Source organism: Podarcis raffonei, chromosome 14 (assembly GCF_027172205.1).
Source record: "Podarcis raffonei isolate rPodRaf1 chromosome 14, rPodRaf1.pri, whole genome shotgun sequence".
Lineage (NCBI taxonomy): Eukaryota > Metazoa > Chordata > Lepidosauria > Squamata > Lacertidae > Podarcis > Podarcis raffonei.
This window is the reverse complement of record NC_070615.1, coordinates 42,326,026-42,347,934: the sequence shown is the minus strand read 5'-3', so window position 1 is coordinate 42,347,934 and position 21,909 is coordinate 42,326,026. Positions and strand designations below refer to the sequence as shown.

General features: G+C 46.9%; 1 protein-coding gene across 1 annotated transcript; it reads right to left on the bottom strand.

The window, feature by feature from the left end:
- Positions 1–5,538: 5,538 nt before the first annotated feature.
- Positions 5,539–21,037, bottom strand: TMEM130 (transmembrane protein 130). The gene is made up of 8 exons (XM_053365262.1): positions 20,787–21,037; positions 15,858–16,157; positions 14,508–14,670; positions 13,318–13,490; positions 11,815–11,899; positions 9,425–9,627; positions 7,904–8,016; positions 5,539–6,537 (listed from the first exon to the last, which is right to left on the bottom strand). The coding sequence occupies exons 1-8, from the start codon at positions 20,866–20,868 to the stop codon at positions 6,355–6,357; spliced, it is 1,302 nt and encodes a 433-aa protein (XP_053221237.1). The 5' UTR covers positions 20,869–21,037; the 3' UTR covers positions 5,539–6,354.
- Between the last annotated feature and the right edge of the window lie 872 nt (positions 21,038–21,909).

The window sequence follows — 21,909 nt, the reverse complement described above, 5'->3', positions numbered from 1 at the left end:
TGCGGCTCTGGCCCTCTGGAATAAGTTGCCAGCTCAAATGACCAGCCTACTGAAGTTTTTGTTAAGAAGGCTTTCCCAGAAATGTGACCCGGTCATATAGGGAATGTTAATTACACAAACCTTGCCCGCTAGCATATTGGCAGCCAATCCAGCTCTCTCAACAAAGGTGTCACATGGTGTTGATGTGATGTCCCAGTCAACAACTGTTGCATTCTGTGACAAGCTGCAGCTTCCCAGTTAAGCCCAAGGGAAGCACTACATATAGCACGTTGCAGTAGTCCAGCCTGTTAGAATTTCTGCTCCATGATTGCAGTCATGGGATTTTTGTCTATCACATGACGGTATATGTTTTGACTCCACAAAGTGATGGAGACAGGATATTTATGTTACTGTGTTCCGTGAAGTAGGACTATTGTCCTTTGTTCTTTTTCTCGTTGCTGTCTGATGCTAGAGAGAGAGGGAGCCATGTTGCAGTGCTCCATGTGTGTTTATATGTAAATAAAGTAGATTAGCCAAAATGCTGAGTTGCTGAGGTCTGTTACGCATCTGCACAGACTCTGTGGATCCCTAAGTGTGCCAGTGTTGGTTGGCATCGGTTGCTGTGATGTTTGGGCTGAAGAAAGCTTTTGAGGCTCCCAAACAATTGACCAGGAGGGAGAGAACATGCCAGTCAGGCATGTGTTTCTACCAGGGTCCTACTCAAGTGTAGGCTGAGGTTTCCAACTGGCCCACAACGGCCAAAATAAATTTTTCCAGGACAGCAAAACCCACTGGTGACCCTCTGAGGCAAGAGAGAGGGGCTGAACAGCTGCAATTTACTCAGCCAGTGATGGCACATCTGGGAATTTATATATTTGCTCTGCATGCAAGATGTTTTGTGGAAGGATCAGGCCTATGACAGTCTTTTGTCTATCTGGTTCCCTTTGTGTAGGCCTGAAAAGAAGACTATCCACATTGAGAGACTTCCTAGCCAAGGATTGCAAAGATGCGGCTTTCCTCTTATTTCATTAAACATTCCTCCTGGCAAGAGTGTTTGTTTGTTTCTGGGTTTGTTTCAGGGAAAGGCGGAAATTAAATGGGTAGCTGTCATCTGACATTTTGTCAACTGTACAAACAAGATCCAAATAGCTCCTTGTTGATTTGTGAGACTGATAACAAAGATGTTGTGGCCAGCTTCCAGCTTCGGGAGGCCTGATGTTGTTGACCTTGAAAGAACAGGAGCTGTTTCGACAGTTTCTTTTTATGCATTGTAAAGAGACCTTCACAGAGGCTAGATCGGCAGGGCTAAGTTTGCAAACTCCTGCAAACACCCCATCATTCCCGTGATGGTGGACCCGGGTTGCACAATGTGCCAATTAATTTAGAGATCAAATGGGGCAACCCCTAAAATATGGTTCTGACACATTCGTGGGACTCCGTAGCTATGCAGTCAACTATGTAAACGGAAAGAGAGAGACAGAGACAGAGACATGAGATCCTCAAAACATATTCTTACAAAGACCTGTGATCTTCCAAGCCCAAGCCCCTAATGGCCTTCAGAAAGCATCCTAGAAGGAGTTGGGGGCAGGGGAGATTCCTGACCCTTTAATATGCAGGGATATTCCCTGGAAGGGATTCATTGCAAAGTTTTGTAAAATTTCAGCTCAGTGATTTAATCCTAATGGTAAAGGTAAAGGGACCCCTGACAGTTAGGTCCAGTCGCGGATGACTCTGGGGTTGCGTGCTCATCTCGCTCTATAGGCCAAGGGAGCCGGCGTTGGTCCACAGACAGCTTCCGGGTCATGTGGCCAGCATGACTAAGCCACTTCTGGTGAACCAGAGCAGCGCACAGAAACGCCGTTTACCTTCCTGCCAGAGTGGTACCTATTTATCTACTTTGATATGCTTTCGAACTGCTAGGTTGGCAGGAGCTGGGACCGAGCAATGGGAGCTCACCCCGTCGCGGGGATTCGAACTGCCAACCTTCCAATCGGCAAGTCCTAGGCTCAGTGGTTTAGACCACAGTGCCACCCGTGTCCCTAATCTTAATGGTAAATACCTGCTAATTGTGATGAAGTATTTCAGCTATTTTTCTTAACAAGCATTGTGCACTGCTCTGCTGTTTTTACGCCATGTCCTCGGAATATAGGCTTCCGTCCTAAGACTTGTTTCCTTATAACTTTGCTCAGAGAGTTGCATAATAAAGCACTTATCTTTATACTTGGTGCTTATTATTTTGACTGAATTGCTCTCTTGCCTGTACTCCTGCAACCCTTGGTTCCAAATCAGCAAGTTTCATCTTTTCTTTCTTTCTTTTTTAGCAGTGAATGTTCCTTTTTTCCAGGTCATTGATCTGTAAGGTTAAAAAAAAACCAGTTCTCTGAATGACTTTCTTCCTCCTTTATCTTTTCTGGGCACAACCACTGCTCGCTTTGCCTTGTCCCCCCTCTGTTGCTAGATTGTCCTTTGCTTTCAAAAGGTAGAATGTCAAGAGTCTTCAACTGCAAATTAATGAATCCACAGATTAATTCGTGGAGGGTTTTTTTTTTAATGTCAGAGCAGGAAATAGCTTCTTGGGCCACATTCAGAATGACACTCTTACATTTTCTTTGACGTCCATAAGGTGGATTTTCGAGGCAATCGTTCCCTCTATATAATAGCTAACTAGGGCAGTTGAGTGCCTATCAAATTGGCAGCAAAATGAGGTTCTCAGGCCTTGTGAAATGAACAGATATATACAGATCTGAAATAGAAAACTGCCGTATGCAGTGTTGAGCACAGAAAGAGAACCAAACTCATGGTCATCTAATGGAGATGAATGCTGGAAGAGTCAAGATAGATAAAAGATAGTACTTCTGCATTTAGTGTAAATCACATGGTCTACCATGGAGTGATGGTCCATCTCTAGATAGTTATCCAAAAATATGGCCCTCTTCCCCTGATTGCATGGGCTTGTCTAGGAAACGAACCCTACATTCAGAGCCAGAATCTCCATCCTTTTAAGGCCATGGGCACATCTGGATTTTGAAGCAAGTCCCATTGCTTATTGCCACTTCTCACTGGCTTCTCCAAATCAGCCCACCCACCCCAAAAGAGAGAAAGAAGACACACATAAACACACTTTGCTTATCCAAGGAATCCGGGTACAAGTTGGATTCGGTAAGCCGTACCTGGGCTTTGAAAAGAAGCGAAGAAGCAAAAAAGGAAGTGGGGAAGAACGTCATCCTTCTAACTCCCTCTTTAAGCTCTATGGTTTCAGCTCAAGGGAGGAGAAGGTAACAGCCCCATCTACCACATGATGAAGGAGGTCCAAAGGCTTCAGAGGCATCGGGGTAGACCTCAAGGACGTCAAGCCCTAAACCAAGAAGTTAAAAGTGGTATTCCCCCTTCTGGTAACCTCTTTCTGCCAAAAAGTAACTTGCACACAATTTTTTAAGGGCACCAGAACTTGCTTTATTGAGGCAGTGAGGGGTAAAACAGAGGTGGCAGAGCCTATTCTGTTTTCGTTTGTGACGGGCGTCAGAGGGAATCTCTGGTGGGTGCCTTCCTTGCTGGAAATGCACATCCCAGAATGCACTTCAAGGTCTTCTTTTGAAATGTGACATCTTTATGTTAAGTATAAACAACATTTCGACAGCTTGCGGGCTTGACAGCCATATAACATCCTCAACATAGCCCTTGCTTCCTGCTATAAGGAAGTAAGTTACCAGATGGCGGCTTTCCCCCTCGGCTCTGGTACAATTTCCTTTTCTTTCTTTCTTTCTTTCTTTCTTTCTTTCTTTCTTTCTTTCTTTCACAATGGACCTCCTATCCCTATTCTGATTGCAGCAGTACAAACGGACGCCTGCCAATATGCCTGAGGAGAGGCGCAGTAGACCGGCAGAGCTGGTGGTAGAAGTTACCTCTTCATTGAAGTGCCTTCTCATTTTGTGCCATTATCAAAGCAGTGTCTGGAAGTGTCCTTCTTCTAAAGTGATATCTACCAGTGAAAATGTGGTTGCTAGATGCCTTTTATGAACATAATTAATAGAACTGAGGCAAAAGGCAAGGTAAGAAGCAGAATGTCTGGTTTGTCGGGAAGAGGAAAATGAGGTCACCACTTTGCTAAAGCTACGCAGGTCTGGGTCTGGTCAGTCCCTGGACAGCTGACCATCCGGGAACCATGCCACCTTGGGTTCCATGACAGAAGGAAGGAGGGAAATAGAAGTTTCCTTCAGATACGTAGCATATTGATTGGCAATCCAAAGGCACACATGTAGAAAGCAGAGGGGGTGGACACTGTCCGCCTTTAGGATTTTGGTTGAAAATGAAAAAAACAAAACAAAACATGATGGTCAAGTATATCTCATTGGCTGCAGAGGAACACATGCAACAGGGATGGATCTGTCAGTTTTTGTTTCCTTCTGTTTCTCAGTATTCCAGTTATACATTCAGTTCATATCTGCAGCCATTTGCTAAAAAAAAATCCTCATGAAAATTCAGCAGCATTTTATGTGCGAATTTACCCTAATAAACACATCCTTGTACGCAACTTTGATTAAGCCGCACTTCTTCTTTTTTGCAAACAACTCCCTAACAGAATGCATTTCTGTATGCCGTTTTCACTGCTGTATGCACTTCTTTGTTGCAGAAAAGAGCTGCAAGATTTGGAGACATGGAAATTCCAAAGGGTAGCTGTGTTTTAGCTGGCTTCTCCGTTCAAAAAAGTGCAAATTAAAATGCCAGCAAAATCACATTCCTCACCCCTCCCAATCCTACAAATAAAATCATTCAAAGTTCTGACTAAAGTGCGACACTTACACAATATGAGTGCCATATATATGTGTGAGATAGATAGAGCGTACATTTATTTTCTTTAAAAACAAACAAAAACAAAACCCGCCATTTTAGACTACAATCCTGAAAGCACCTCCTGTGGAGTATGTCTTACTCAGCTCAGTTGAACTTGCTTCTCAGTAAGCCTGCATATTAGCAGTGGGTAGGACTGGGCGATATCCGGTTTTCAACATTGTGATATATTGCCAGCCAAACATCACAATGTATACCGATATATCATGAGGTCTGAAATAAGGATGGCGCTACATAGAGGCATTGGTTGGCTTCACAGTTTTACCCACATTGTGATTTTTGCATAACACACACACACACACACACACACACACACACACACACACACACACCATGTTTCGCGATAGATTGCCAACCCAAAAGTTATGAAACCGGTTTTGGACACTACAGTGGTACTTTGGTTCTCAAACGCCTTGGTACTCAAACAACTTGGAACCCAAACACTGCAAACCTGGAAGTAAGTGTTTCGGTTTGCGTACTCCGTTTTGAGTGTTACACTTCCGATCTGAGTGCCACACTTCTGTTTTGCGTGGCACACTTCTGTTTTGAGTGTTATGCTTCCATTTTCAGTGTTACACTGAGGTCTGTCTGTTTTTGCTATTTCTTTTGCGTTTTTGTTTGCCTCACCATCCCCACTACTGACTCCCTGTTGCTACTCAGCTTCAAAAAGAAAGAAAGAAAGAAAGAAAGAAAGAAAGAAAGAAAGAAAGAAAGAAAAGGAAAAAGTGTCCCCGGATTCATTGAAAAAAATCTGGTAACCATATGTTAGATAGCAAAATTCATGTTAAATTGCTGTTTTAGGGGTTGTTTTTAAAAGTCTGGAACAGATTAATCCATTTTGCATTACTTTCTATGGGAAAGCGTGCCTTGGTTTTGGAACGCTTTGGTTTTGGAACGGACTTCCGGAATGGATTAAGTTTGAGAACCAAGGTACCACTGTATGTCGATATATCGCCCAGCCCTACCAGTGGGGAACCCTTTTCAGCTGCAGGGACACAGTCCCTTGGGACAGCCTCTCCAGAGTCTGCATGTCTGAGGTAGCTGTGGCCAGCGGCAAAAGTGGGCATGACCAGAGGTGGAGCAGCACAATGGCTCTTACCATCTGGCAACAGGGTACATTTCAGGCATGCTTCACACACGCAAGCACATCTCTTCATCTAGGCAAGCAAGAGGCATTGTGGAAGTTCTAGGGCAAAATCCAGCAAGGCAAAAGCACTTAAGGAAGGTGCGGAGCAGTTCCAAGGGCCAGACAGAGGAGATACGTGCAGGGCCACATTTGGCCCAAAAGGCTGAGGCTCCCCCATCCCTGCTGCATAGGAATGCATTCTCAGTGCAGATCCAAGTCTGCTCTTTTCAGGTGACCTGGTGAAATAATCTGCAACCCAGCGCCCTAGCACAGATGTCAACTTTTCATGCACCAGCAAAAGATACGGATTGTCCATGCAGCACCCCTGCATGGAGACGAGAGGAGGCGGACAGGAGAAGGCCAAGCCAGCAGCAGTATATGACAAACGAAGCTCCTGTTCTTCACATGGTGTACATTTTCACTGGCTCACGCAAAGGGCGCAGGAGGCTGTGATGCTCTCGGATCGTCTCGCAAGACTCCTGAGATGGCCAGAGGCAGCAGGTTTCACAACACATTTGACGGCAGTTCCACTTGGAGCCAGAAGGTGAGGTGTCAGACGTTGGGGAGAAGTCAAAATCGGCAACCTGTGCGTTTCAACAACGGGGAAGACAAAAGCTGGTTCCAATAATGTCTCAGGTGACAAACCAACCCTCCCCATAAAGGCTTAGAGAAGTTTAAGTATACTTGTAAGTTTGCATTTTTGGAAAACAGCCAGATGCATTCAGCAATGCATCTAATTCTGTGAAGAATTATGTAGGGTGGCAGCTACTGTGCTGGATTCGAAACCTGGGAGACCAGGGTTCAAATCCCAACTCGGCCATGAAGCTCACTGGTGACCTTGGTCTAATCACTGCCTCTCAGCCTGGCCTGACTCACTGTTGGTGGGGAGCGTTAGGATTCTTGCTCCGTGTTTGCAGTCATGAGATTGTTGTCTATCACATGACGGTGTATGTTTTCATTCCACAGAGTGGGAAGTGACGGAGACAGGATGTTTTGTACTACTGTGCTCCGGAATGTAGGACTATTGTCCTTTGTTCTTTCTCTCTTTGCTGTCTGATGAGAAAGAGGAAGGAGCTAAGTCAGAATGCTCCGAGTGTATTATATGTAAGTAAAAGTAGATTAGCCAAAATGCTGTGCTACTGAGTTCTGTTACACAAACTGCCAATACTTTGCAGGATCATAAGTGTGCCGATGTCTGTTGGCATTGGTCGCTGGGATGTTCGGGCCGAAGAAAGCTTTTGAAGCTCCCGAACGACCGACCAGGAGGGAGAGAACATGCCAATCAGGCATGTGTCTCTGCCAGGGTCCTATATGAGAGTAGGACAATCCTAACATGGGGAACATCCAGGAACATGGGGTGTCAGGACCACAGGATCTAGCAGCGATCAAGGGTCAGAGTCAGGGGCTGCAGAGTCTCCAGTTATGGAGTCATACCCAAGAGACCACTGAGCCTGGGACTGATAAACAGGAGCCCATGGGAGCAAGCTCTCATGCCTGAGCCAGGACCTTTGAGGGGGTGTTTTCCCCAAGCTTGAGAAGCCACATGCCTCCCGGCGCACATCACCAGTCGGGTGGTGCAGCTGAGAGTGCACTAGAAGGCTATGGAGTGAAGGAGGAATGACCTGCCTTCAGGCCAGAGAGTTGGCCCCTTTAAGACACTAATGTCATGCACAAGAGGGTGGAGCCTAGAGGAGGTGGTTTGTGGGGCAAATGCTTTAAAAGGCTCAGTCTCCTCTCAGGTAGCCTAGGGTCATACAGAGTGTGACCTGGCTGCCTGCTCTGTGGGATCTGGCCTCGGACCCAAACATGATTTGAGGAATGGAACAGAGTGGCAGCTGTGCTCAACGAAGCAACATGTCATTGCAGGCCCTGCTTCTGATGCAAGTAAGATTAAATTTGGCTTGGGTTCCTCGGCCTCCAGTGTGAGCATAGCATCCTTTACGGAAGTACCTCCACAAGATCCTTTTGCTGTGCGCTGCTCCGGAACGTCACGTAGGCAGCTAATCCCAGCATGGCTGATAAGAGGGTGATGCAAGGCAGTGCTAAGAAAGCTGGGTGGATGCCTGGAGAAGAGGAGAAGGAGGGTGCTTAGGTTGGAAATCTAACAGGAAACATCTCAACGCCTTTGTTCGAATCTAAGGTGTATGACCACATTTGGGCTTCTATGTCCAGCTCCTGTTGCCACAACTCAAAAAGGAGCAGTGTGAATTCCCCCCCCCCGCCCGAGGGCCGCATTGCCTTCTGGGAACCTTCTGAGGGCCACGTGCCAGTGGTGGGGGGCGGGGCCAGATGCCAGAGTGGGTGGAGCAACCTATGCACATTTGACTTTGGTAGAGCAGGGCGAGTTTCTACACACATTCACACGCCCTTCTCTAGCTGCCGTCCAGAGAAGCGTAATCAGAATTCGGTGAGGAATTCCAGGTAGACAAAAATGCTCAGGGTATGCGGCAGGGCTTGTGGGAAGAGTTCAGGTAGAGAGGCATGGAGGCCACATTGGCCCCTGGGCCTGAGGGTTCCTTGCACTCCTGTTGTAGATCTGGGAAAGGTGTGGGAAAGGGGAACCAAAATGGTTGGGCGGTTAGAGCAACTCCCTCCCTAGGGAAGCTTATGGAATTACAGTGGAACCTCGGGTTGTGGACATAATCCAAGATGGAGGCACGTCCGCAACCCGCAGCTTTCGCATCCTAAAGCACCACGTCTGCGCAGGCGTGATTTGGCGCTTCTGCGCATGTGCGAGCAGCAAAACCCGGAAGTAGCCCTTTCCGGTACTTCCGGGTTTCCCGCAGTCCGCAACCCGCAAACATGTAACTTGAAGCGGCTGTACAGGTATGACTGTAGTGGCTTTGCACTTGAGAAAAAAAGGGGAAAGTGTGTGTGAGAGGGGGGGGGAGAGAGGGAGAGAGAGAGGTGTGTAGGATTACGCAAGGGGTGGAAGAAGTGGATAAACCTAAGCCCCTTTTCTCATAATATTGGAACCCAATGGGGTCACCTAATTACGCTGAACAATCCTGTGCAGGAGGAGAAAAGGTGAAGGAATGTAAAGGGCCCAGTCGAAATGGAGCAAGGAGCACTGGTGCACACACCAAAACTTATACAGCAGAAAATACTATTTATAATCTATCAGACTCCTTATCTAATGTAGCTCTTTGTTGGAGATGTAATATGGACAATGCTTCCTTGAAACACATGCTTTTAGTGTGTCCCACACTAAGTTTGGGGAGAAAGTGCTGGTCAACATAAACAAGACACTACAGGAAAATTTAAGATTTTCAGAAGTGAATAGGCTCTTGAACTATATACCGATTGTATGGAAATTGACAACAATTGACAGCGAAAATGGATTCTAGGCACCCTAATGGTGTCCAAGAGACTTTTTATAAATGACATTCTCCATATATATATATATATATATATATATATATAAAAACACCTGCTTTCCAACTGTGGAGTAGCTTTTCTCCTAACTCTCACCTGATGGCCTCACTTGAATCTCCTGGTACGACTGCAACATGTTGACCCCATTCTCCACTCGCACGCTAAGGCAGTACTGCCCAGCGTCCCTGAAGACGTGGCTCAGATTGTAGTGTGTAGCATTCATCGCCACCAGGTGGCAGTGGTCCCTGTCGAGTGGAACGCATTCGGTCTTGATTAACCAGCACAAGTGGAGAGGCAGGCTGGGAAGAAAGAAGGACAAAAGCTCTATTCTGCTTTAGGTGGCTGGTGCTGCAATTTTCTGCGTGCCAACTCAGAATCAAGCTGAAATGGGACTTACTCCCAGGTAGGGATAAAGGATAAATTTGATTCCTCTCCCATTTCAAGACAAGGCTACCAAATGGGGAGTTTCCAAAACAATGCGTGAACCGAAACATTGGGATCTTTTGACATGTGCTGACTCAATTTTCCAATGCAGCTCTCCAGCCAAGTAACAGAAAAGATCACAATATATAAAATCAAAACAACAACCTAAATAACACCCCCCCCAAAAAGAGCCACATTTTAAAAGGGTAAAAGGTAAAGGTAAAGGTACCCCTGCCCCTACGGGCCAGTCGTGTCCGACTCTAGGGTTGCATGCTCATCTCGCTCAAGAGGCCGGGAGCCGGCGCCGTCCGAAGACACTTCCGGGTCATGTGGCCAGCGTGACGAAGCTGCTCTGGCGAGCCAGCACCAGCGCAGCACACGGAAACGCCGTTTACCTTCCCGCTATAAAGTGGTACCTATTTATCTACTTGCACTTAGGGGTGCTTTCGAACTGCTAGGTGGGCAGGAGCTGGGACCGAACGATGGGAGCTCACCCCGCCGCGGGGATTCGAACCGCTGACCATACGATCGGCAAGTCCTAGGCACTGAGGTTTTACCCACAGCGCCACCCACGTGGGTAAAAGGGTATAGGATGTCAGTCAGGTCAACCAAAGGCCTGGTTAAAAAGGAACATTTTTGCCTAGCACCTAAAGGTGTATAATGAAGACGCCAGGTGAACTTCCCTGGGGAGAGCATTCCACAGATGGGGAGCCACTGCAGAGAAGGCCCCGTTCTCGCGTTGCCACCCTCCGGACCTCTCACGGAGGGGGCACACGAAGGAGGCAATCAGAAGATGATCTCACCTGGTTGGCCACTGTGAGAACAGGATCCTGGACTAGATGGGCCATTGGCTTGATCCAGCAGAGCTCTTGTTATGTTCCCCTACGCACACATTCTACTACGTATTTTCTTGCCTCTGCCAAAGCAGAAGCGTAACAACCCGGCTGGCAGTGCAAATGGATAAGAGAGCCAAAAACAGCCGCCGCTCCAGATTCATTAGCTCAGCGACTGTTTTTAGAGATGATGTGGCAGATTTTGGCCGGCAATGTGACTGTTGTGTCTTGAAGAAGAGTGAACAACAGACCTTTGTCCTGCTGCGTTTCGGGACAGATTCCTGCTCTTTGGACCTCCGTGCAGACAGCAAACACCAGCTATCTCATCCTTCAGAGGTTAGCTGCTTGCTTCCCAGGGCGTAGTCTACCCAGTGAAAGCAATGCACTTGGCCGTGTTTACTTCTGATCTAATAATCCCTTGATTTCATAGAGATGAAAGGGACCTCTGAGGGCCATCCAGTCCAACCCTCTTGCAATGCAAGAATCTCAGCTAAATCATCCATGACAAATGTCCATGCAACCTCTGCTTAATAACCTCCAAGGAAGGAGAGTCCACCACCTCTTGAGGGAGACTGTTCCACTGTTGGACAGCTCTAACTCTCAGAAAGCTCCTCCTGGCGTTTAGTCAGAACACCCATCGTTCTACCCGGACACTGAGGTCCAGCGCCGAGGGTCTTCTGGCAGTTCCCTCCCTGCGAGAAGCCAAGTTACAGGGAACCAGGCAGAGGGCCTTCTCGGTGGTGGCGCCTGCCCTGTGGAATGCCCTCCCAACAGATGTCAAAGAGAACAACAACTACCAGACTTTTAGAAGACATCTGAAGGCAGCCCTGTTTAGGGAAGCTTTTAATGTTTGATGCATTACTGTATTTTAATATTTTGTTGGAAGCTGCCCAGAGTGGCTGGGGAAGCCCAGCCAGATGGGCGGGGTATAAATAATCAATTATTATTATTATAATCGGAAACTCCTTTCTTGTAACTTGAATCCTCGGGCCCAGGCACCAAATCCAGCCTCCCAAGACTTTCTATCTGGCGCTTGGGGTGCTCCTCAAACCACACACTCGCCAGAGAATTCCTTAAGAGGCAACTGATACACATTTCAGTTCCTGTTTCCTATGCCTTCAGGAGGTGCCTGTTGTCCTAGGAAACCCCAGAGGAGAATGCAAATAGCAGATCAGAAGGGAAAGCAGAATGATTGTTATAGGGTTTTTTGTTTTTTTGTTGGCTGCTTACCTGCCTTGGATATGCAGCGATAAATTTAAGTTTTCCATCACATGAGCCTCTGTGGATCCGACAATGTTAATACCTCTGACAGCATCTGAGGTAGAGAGGTTAAGAACCGTAAGTTTGTGCTTTGAAGGAAGAGCATTCGTTGCTGGTGTTAATGTAATTAGTATTCTGGGCAAATCTGAGAGGGATAAGATTGGAAGCACAACAGCGGGGATCATTCGGCTGGCAACTTAAGGTTAATTCTGTTGCCAACAGAATTTGGTTCAAGCTGTGCACAGCCACCTATGCGCAACCTGTGTATCTGTAAACAAATGCAAATGCCACAGACCTCCTTACAAAGGGAACCCAACCTCCCTGCTCAGCAAAGTGAGCACAGTTAAGCATGTGCAAAGTGCTTTTCTCACATCTCAGCCAGATCCTTTCAGCTGAGATGAGGGGAAGAATGCCCAGGCTAAGGAATGTTTTTTTCCTTCCCGGTGGGCCTGAGCTTAGACACACTTTATTTTAGCGATGGGCAGAGATAACTGGAATCCAGCAAGTGAGAACATCTGAGGCCAGTTTGGGAAGGACACACACAAACATTGTGTCTTTCGATCTCTGCCAAGCTAGACTGGTGACTGGGAGCAGCCGCCGAGACCATATAACACCGGTCCTGAAAGACCTACATTGGCTCCTGGTATGTTTCGAGCACAATTTAAAGTGTTGGTGCTGACCTTGAAAGCCCTAAACGGCCTCAGTCCAGTATACCTGAAGGAGTGTCTCCACCCCCATCATTCACTGAGGTCCAGCGCCGAGGGCCTTCTGGGGGTTCCCTCACTGCAAGAAGTGAAGTTACAGGGAACCAGCGCAGAGGGCCTTCTCGGTAGTGGCACCCGCCCTGTGGAACGGCCTCCCACCAGATGTCAAGGAAATAAACAATCTGACTTTTAGAAGACATCTGAAGGCAGCCCTGTTTAGGGAAGCTTTTAATGTTTGATCTTCTATCGTGTTTTTATTGTTCTGTTGGGAGCTGCCCAGAGTGGCTGGCAAAACCCAGCCAGATGGGCGGGGTATAAATAAAAAAATATGATGATGATGATGATTTCTGAACCAAACCGGCATTACACTGAATGCTGTGGACTGTTCCTGTTCCATAGTCTACTCAAGAGTCTGTAGCTGCTCTGCCAATTTCAGGCTGCCCTCGGCCAGCTCTTCTTGTCTGACCTCTTATAACAGTGGTCCTACCTGCCACCTTCCTCCTCTGCCTCAGTGTCGCCCTTGTAGAACTCTGCAGGGAGGATGGGGATGGGGACAAAAATAGAATTTGTTGGCTCTGGTTCTGCTCACTGTTGGTTTCCCTGCCTTTTGCGCTGCCAGTCCCAATAGGAGTCAGTGATCACTGATCTGTAGGAAAGGAGACCAAGCTGACTCGGGTGGCGTTTGTGTGCGGATCAGATCTCCTGAACTTGTGTTCCTCACAGACCAAAAGGGATGCTGAGTATAGCACTAGCTTTTCCCTGCCATTACCCATCAATTCCAACGCAGCAGAAAAATGCCCTGTTTTCTGGACCATCTTCCTTCGTTGCTCCATCCTGGTCCCATCTTGTCTCCATTCTGCTGCCACCTCCAGGTGCACGGAGCAAACCCCAACAGTAGAGTAATTGTGGTAGACGGTGGGGTATTCTGTTGTCATCTCGGTTCTGCAGGTGATGGGGAAACAGTGGAAATCAATTGTGTTTGTGTAGGCATATTATTTGATGGTTTCATTCATAAATTGCTTCCTATGCATCTTTAACATTTGAGTAAGAAGAGACTATGCGCCATCTGGACTGTGGCCTGGATTCAGTGGTGGACTGGATCAGGGCCAATAAACTGTGTTCGAACCCTAAGGATACGAGATGAGCCTCCTGGATCAGGCTAATGACTTATCTAGTCCAGCATCCTCTTCTCCCAGTGGCCAACCTGTGAGAAACCCTCAAAGCAGGATCTGAGCATACAAGGACCCTCCCATCCTCTGGCCTCCAGCAGCTGGTATTCAGAAGCATTAAGGTCTCTAGCTGTGGAGGCAGAGCCAGCATGGCTAGTGGTCAGAGGCACTGTGGTTGAGTGGCTCTTATGTCAAAGAAATTGGCCAGCCATCTACCATATTCTAGACATGTTCCCATCCCTCTGAAATGAAGATCTAGGGCTAGGGCTGGGAGATATATCATCCAAAACTGTTTTGAAGTCCATATTGTGCTATCGGTTTCATAATTTTTGACCTGGCAATATATTGTGAATCATGCTCTGTGTGTCTGTGTGTGTGTGTGTGCGCGCTATGCAAAAATCACGATACGGGAAAAACCGTGAAGGCAGCCAAAGCCTCTTCATAGCTATATTCCTATTTCAGATATCGTGATATATCAGTATAGCATAATGTTTAGCTGGTGATATATTGAAATGTTGAAAACCAGATATCAATCACGACTGTTCTTAGCTAGGGATAGTCTAGTCACAGTGATTCATGCCTGGTAATTTCCATTCTCAGTAACAGCAATGCAATGCTCTATGTGTGGTTATCATTCAGTGTGATCTCAGAGGTCCACCTGGTGAGAAATGATGTTTGTGGTGGTGGGGGGGGGTCTGTTGGTAAGGATATATTAGTGCAGGCATATAAATAATGGTCTTTGCTAAAATCTGTATAAATAAAGGGAGGGAAAGAAAAAATAGGGACATACCCATCTCCAAAATCCCATTTGTAAGTGAATGAAGCTGACTCGAAATAATTACTTGGGTCATGAAGTAAGAATGATACCCGGGTCAGGGCGCCTGTTGGAGATCGGGAGTCAAGTTTGTCATGGTCCTCTGTTTGGGTAATGGACAGATTCCCTACTATAAACTCTGTCGGGCGGAAAAATACAAAGAATATATTTAGTCATCTGAAGCTCTCTCAAAGACCTTCCCATCTAATGAGAAAATCTCTCATTTATTCTTTTTGAGGATAGGCAAATACTGGGATTTCCCCAGCTTTGATCAAGTTTAATTGGTACATGGTATCAACTAAAACTTTAAGTTGCTCATCAGGGGGAAGTACATTTTAATGGAGCAAAAAAATTCTGAGTATTGGCTGAGACTAAAAAGTGGCAGAATGGAAGCGAACCGCAATAAGTAGCTACACAGACCAATTCTATCCCTCTGTCCAGCCATCCTCTTAGACAGGAAGGAATATAAGAGGACTTCCTGTTCCAGCTGAGCATTGCTTATGCAACAGCGTCATCCTTAGCTGTCTCCCAAACTTGACTATACAGTACTTTAGTCCTGATATGGCTTGCTGCTTCTTTGTTCACCCTGTGGTTCTTGTGTGGTCCTTACCACTGGTTGGTCCCATGATCCCTGGCTCACCCCAGCCAAGGCCTTGCAATGGCAGAGGGCTCTCATCAATTTTGTGGGTGAGCAACAGAAGAAGAAGAAGAGTTTGGATTTGATATCCCACCTTTCACTCCCTTTAAGGAGTCTCAAAGCGGCTAACATTCTCCTTTCCCTTCCTCCCCCACAACAAACACTCTGTGAGGTGAGTGGGGCTGAGAGACTTCAAAAAAGTGTGACTAGCCCAAGGTCACCCAGCAGCTACATGTGGAGGAGCGGAGACGCGAAGCCGGTTCCCCAGATTACGAGACTACCGCTCTTAACCACTACACCACACTGGCAGAGATGAGCTTTGGAGTTGTATTGAGAAAGTTTTTTTTTTTTTGAAAAGGCAATGGTCACAGGGGAAGGCTGTCCCAGAGTCAGGAAGGGTTGGGAGGCGACTGAGAAGTGATGAGCCTAGAAGAACCAGTATTGTAAAGTTCTTGGACGTAGTGTGAGTTCAACATGGCCAGTGGCTTCCCAGATCCAGCCACTGCCATCAAGGAAACCCTAGTCAGGTGAGTCATGGACAGGTAGACAAGGTCACAGGCAAGGGTGGAAAGTCCACCACAGATATTGCCCCCCTTCAACCTAGAGCTGGCCCTGTAGGACATCTTCAGAAGCACTGTACGAGACCCCCTTCTCTTACAGGAAAACATAATAAAATATGCACATTTTACCTGACACCTCTAACACCGTTAGGTTTCTTGCAATGGTCTGACAGAGCCAGCAGTCTGTGTGCATCACCTGAACGGAAACAGGAAAGACTCCTGGAAATGGGCTGGTCACTATAATTGTGGAGTCCATGCCATGCTCAGAGCTCTCTACCAAAATCAAAGGGCCATAAACCCAGCTGAAATGGTACTTCCGGTCACTAACGGGTGAGTTGCCTCCATCCTTCATACGCAACGTGGAATGAATCGTAGCCTGTGCTTCTGTCGTGATGGGGCCGTCATTGGTAATGTCCAAGTCATACAGGACTGAAGAAATAAAATCAATGCATACGATTTCAGAAATTCACAGTGCAATCCTAACCATACTGACTTCGAAGTAAATTTAAGCCCTGTTGAATTCAGAGGGATCCCAGGTAAGACTGCAGCCTTAGCTATGGCAATAACAAAGCAAGGACCACTATCTGTTTTCATTTCCTAGACACACCATAGAGGAGCTCATAGTTGCTGTTTGTGGTCCCCTGTGGCTCAGATGCACAGCTCATATCTACAAGGAGCTGTGAACTCAGCATTGCGGGCCCAGTTTTGCAAAACTTCCGCCCTGCAGCGAACAAATAGGACCCCTCCCTGTTGAACTCCCAGGGCTTGGGGAAGACTTCATGATTTATTATTATTTCAGCAGGCATTTCAAGTTTTTATTTCTCCTAGTTTTACTTTTAACTGAATTTTATGATGCATGCTTTATCCCTACTGAATGCTGCTTATGCAATATGGCGTTAAGCTGTGCATGTACTACAGTCATACCTTGGTTCTCGAACGGCTTGGTACTTGGACGCTTTGGCTCCCGAACACTGAAAACCAGGAAGTAAGCGTTCCAGTTTTCAAACGTTTTTCGGAAGCTGAACGTCCGACACGGCTTCCGCTCAAGTGCAGGAAGCTCCCGCAGCCAATCAGAAGCTGCGCCTTGGTTTTTGAATGGTTTCGGGAGTCGAACGGACTCCAGGAATGGATTAAGTTTGAGAACCAAGGTTCCACTGTATTTAAATAAATGAATGGTAGATTTTTCTTCTGAACCCAAAATATTTTCTGGGCAGGCGACAACTTGAGAATGAGCAACACTGGTTAGACATTAGTTGGATGGATTCATCTTGCTTTAAAACTGCAAATGATAAATGCGACTTATACTTCAAGCCTGGTGTTAATTTTGTGTTGATACTGATCTGGACATCTGGAGGGCTTTTATTAACTTAGAGGTTAACCTTAAGACATACCGTATTTTTCGTTCTATAGGGCGCACCGGCCCATAGGACGCACCTCGTTTTTTGGGGGGGGGAAATGAATAAAAAAAATTTATTCCCCCCCCCAGCCGCGGCTGCCGCCCCAAGCCTTGCGCACACCTGCCCGAAGCACGGGGCGCCCTCCGGAGGGCTCCGCATGCTTCGGGGTGCAGGCTGCCGCCCCAAGTCTTGCATGCCCGGCGGGAGCTCCCGCCGGGCGCGCAAGGCTTGCAGACACTCGCCCGAAGCTTCGGGTGACAGGCTGCCGCCCCAAGCCTGGCGCGCCCGTCGGGACCTCCCGCCGGGCGCGCAAGGCTTGCAGACACTCGCCCGAAGCACGGAGAGCCCTCCGGAGGCCTCCCCGTGCTTCGGGTGACAGGCTGCCGCCCCAAGCCTCGCGCGCCCGTCGGGACCTCCCGCCGGGCGCGCAAGGCTTGCAGCCTGTCGCCCCAAGCACGGAGAGCCCTCCGGAGGCCTCCCCGTGCTTCGGGCGACAGGCTGCCGCCCCAAGCCTCGCGCGCCCGTCGGCACCTCCCGCCGGGCTTGCAAGGCTTGCGGATAGCTTCCTAAAGCCTGGAGAGCGAGAGGGGTCGGTGTGCACCGATGCCTCTCGCTCTCCAGGCTTCAGCGAAAGCCTGCATTCGCACCATAGGACGCACACACATTTCCCCTTCATTTTTGGAGGGGAAAAAGTGCGTCCTATGGTGCGAAAAATACGGTATGTGCTGATGACTATTTTATCTGTAATGTGAATGAATGGTGGAGGTTTTTTTGGTTGCTATGGGTATTATTTATATATTATTTCTGTTTTTTATTGCCTTTAATTCTCCCCCCCCCTTCTGCCTTCCTTTTCTTTGTTAAATGTTAATAATAAAAAATGATAAATGTGATCCTTGAGCTTACAAGACCTTCCACAAAAGACCAGCAGGCCAGTTCTTTGACTCAGCAGAGTTTTCTCTCTCACCTAAGGAGAAATACACTGTACCACATTGCCTGGATTCCTAATGTTCCTTTACCCAGCCATAATTGATGACAAATGTTAACACACCAGTGTGATGAACAAATCCAGGAGTGTGAAAAATCGCAAGCTATTTAAAGCCAGCTCTTCGAGAAACTGTACTTTCTCCTGCCACTTGGTTCCAAACCTTGGAGGGTGAAAAATGGGCAGGGAACGTAACATATTGGTATATGGTATATGGATGCTGCTTTTTGCTGATTTTATTATTACCGTATTTTTCTGTGTATAACACGCCCCTGTATATAAGACACCCACTTTTTTGGGGGGGACTCCAAATTAAGAAAATGGGGGGATACACTATCCATGTATAAGAGGCCCCCAATTTTTAACATAACTTTTAAAAAAAAAAATCCTAGTCTATACATGGAAAAGTACAGTATATTTTTTATACTGCGATGGGAATTATAATATCTACATGGTGCCTAGGGAACAACTTGCACCTTAATATCAGCAAGACAAAGGAGATGGTGTTGGACTTTCGGAGGAAGAGAGGAGAACTAGCCCCGCTGTACATCGGGGACGGCTGTGTGGAGAGAGTCTCTTCCTTTAAATTCCTAGGAGTTTATCTCAGTGAAGACCTTACTTGGAAAATAAATACAACCCAGGTGGTTAAGAAAGCCCAACAGAGACTCCATCTCCTCAGAGTCTTGGGGAAGAACAATGTCAATCAACATCTGATGATCTCCTTCTACCGGTCCACAATAGAAAGTGTCCTTTCATACTGCATCACGATGTGGTACGCTGTTTTGACATCAACTGATAGGAAGTGCCTACAGAGGGTGGTGAAAACAGCACAATATATTATGGGCTGTCCCGTGAATCCGCTGGATGAAATAGTGGAAGAACGTTGCCTCAGGAGAGTGAGGAAAATTCTCAGGGATGATTCACACCCTGGCCGGCACTTTCTGGATCTCCTGCCCTTGGTCAGAAGATATAGAAGCATGATTAGTCGCACCAACAGGGTAAAGAACAGCTTCTATCCGTGGGCTGTTAGGCTGCTGAATGAAAGATAACAACAGGGCAACTGACTTTTGGTGCATGTGTGTCAGTAAACGAGGGGAATTAAGCCTAAGAGAGCTGAGTGGGGGGTGCTCGTGTAATCTCACTGTATACAAGTGACAATAAAGTATTTCAAATTTCAATAAACACATGAATAAATAAAATGAATATTGGACCACTATTTCCCCTGTCCTCTGTGCATTGGGGGCGGGGCACACATTTTCCAGCCTGAGGGCCACATTCCCCCATACATAACCATGCGGGGGCCACACGTCAATGGTGGACGGGGCCAGATGCCAACATGGGCAGAGCAAATTGATGTGATAGTCACCTTTGTACAATAGATTACATACCAGCCATGCAAAACCCAGAGGTGTTCTCTCTCTCTCTCTCTCTCTCTCTCTCTCTCACACACACACACACACACACACACACAGCCTCTCTTTGGCTTCCTTCCAGGCAAGTGGGAGCCACCACAATTCACGGACACAGTCCAGCCAGGTGAAAACATTCAAGGGGTGTGGGGCCTGTCGGAGTGGGTGTATCCCATGAAGAATTCCAAGGGCCACAGAGAGAGGCTTCAAGGGCCGTATTTGACCCCAGAGCTTTATCAGAGCAATATCCTGCTGGCCTTAATAGTGATGACTTTGAAAAAGAAACGCAACATCTGCCCTCTGTACGTAAAGCAAATTTTGCAACTGTAGAGTTAAAGCCATTAGATCTGTTCAGCGTGTTAACAGAGTACGGACTTGGTGACCGGGCTGTTTCCAAATGTTTGTCTTAGCTTAAGAATACTATTAACAATTCCAGGAGCAGCAGCAGCTTCTGGAAAGAGGTCATTTAACAAAAAGCAAGCTAATAAAGAGTTATTTAGGGTCTACAATCAGGAACATCTTATGGATTTGGCCAGGCTACTGAACCAAACAAACATTGCCAAGACAATTAATTTTCACGTGGTGACTGGAAATTTTTCCGCAAAAAGGCCAGAAAAGCATTTTTTTAAAAGTAAATAGTAAGTTTATCTACCTTTCTAAAACTAATACTAATATATTCTGATGGCCTGATCTGCATTGCCATATAAGATAATGTTTCAATGTGAATTCTTTCTCCTCATCTGTATTGCAGCGTAAACAAAGATGTTCAAATCAAATGTTCAAAATTCCTCTCAGAGGCCCTGTCCCTAGGATTAAAGTTTCTGATGTAGAACTGCTGTTTTTCACTCTTTCCCCCCAATGGGGAAATGTCCTGGGTGACAGAAGCTCCTGCCACGCCTTCTTCCATCTTGCACAGAAGCAGACCATAGAGCCATCATCCTCAGAGCTGTGAAAAGCCAGCACTTCAGACAGTCACTGTCCACCAACTCAGGTGCCATTTATTATCTTTTAACCCCACCGGACCCTGAGATGTAAGGCAATTCTTGCCGGCCCTTCTTCTAGAGGTCTGGAATATAATGGAAATGAACGGTGCAGTGTGGAACCCTAGATTTAAATGCAGCCCCTTGAATGCCAGCCAACACACCTTGATATTTATAGCCATGCTCTTGTGCTGGGATGCTGGCAGAATAAAATCTCCAGTGCATGTCTGCATCTCAGAGTATACAAATCACATTGCTTCCCTTAGACATAAAGAGCGGACCAGTCTTACCTGATGCTGATCTGACATGGCAAAGGAGCAGCACACTGCAAACTACCTTGGAGAGGCTCAGAGAGGCAAGTGTCTGGGCCATTTAGAAAACAGCTTCCAAAGGAAATGTCATCGGCTTGGCTCCGGCAATTGCTTAGCTCCGGCAATCAGGCTTCATCTTCAATTGTGCTAGCTTGCCTTAAGGAGGAGACGGCCAAGTATCAATGGCAGGTGCTGCCCCCTAAGGGCAAGCTGGTTGTACTGCACCTTACACATTGTTCCTGCGCTGCAGATGCGGGTTACATCCCATCCCTGCAGAAATGTTATTCCTAGGTTTGTTTGTTTTTGTTTTAGATCAAAAGCAAAACAAATATATTATAAAGAAACGACAACCCCCAGAATACAGTGGCTGGGGGAAACTGTTGTTCTTTCTTTCTTTCTTTCTTTTAAATAAATTATGTTTATTGAGTTTTAGAGGGATGCGGGTGGTGCTGTGGGTTAAACCACAGAGCCTGGGACTTGCCAATCAGAAGGTCGGTGGTTCGAATCCCTGCAACAGGGTGAGGTCCCGTTGCTCTGTCCCTGCTCCTGCCAACCTAGCAGTTCGAAAGCATGTCAAAGTGCAAGTAGATAAATAGGTACCGCTCCGGCAGGAAGGTAAACGGCGTTTCCGTGCGCTGCTCTGGTTCGCCAGAAGCAGCATTGTCATGCTGGCCACGTGACCCGGAAGCTGTACGCCGGCTCCCTCGGCCAATAAAGCGGGATGAGCGCTGCAACCCCAGAGTCGGTCACGACTGGAACTAAAGTAAAGGACCTTTACCTTTACTTTATTGAGTTTTAGAGAACATACAGGAAGCACAGAATATAGGCAAAATCTGAAATCAACAGATTCACCTGTCCCTAAAATTAGGGGTAGGAAGGAGGAGGAATGAAAAACTGGATGGCAAAGGCGATGGAATGGAAGAGGCTGGCTGACCAGAACATTGAACTGCTCCGCTACACTGCAACATTTTGTTGCAGGTCACATCTTTATTTCCAGTATGATGCAGAATGCAGGTTGCTAGCAGTGCATCCTTAGGAAATGATCTCAATACCATTCAAAAATAAAAAATTCACATTCCTGTACATATTCCTTTTCTAATTG

Excerpts from the sequence above, each read along its gene's own strand:
- TMEM130 (XM_053365262.1), bottom strand. The coding sequence starts at position 20,868 with ATGGCCCAGACACTTGCCTCTCTGAGCCTCTCCAAGGTAGTTTGCAGT. Across the intron at positions 8,017-9,424 it reads GATTCAAGTGAGGCCATCAG|GCATCCACCCAGCTTTCTTA; the intron begins GTGAGAGTTAGG and ends CCTCTTCTCCAG. Across the intron at positions 6,538-7,903 it reads AGCAAAAGGATCTTGTGGAG|GTTGCCGATTTTGACTTCTC; the intron begins GTACTTCCGTAA and ends TGAAACGCACAG.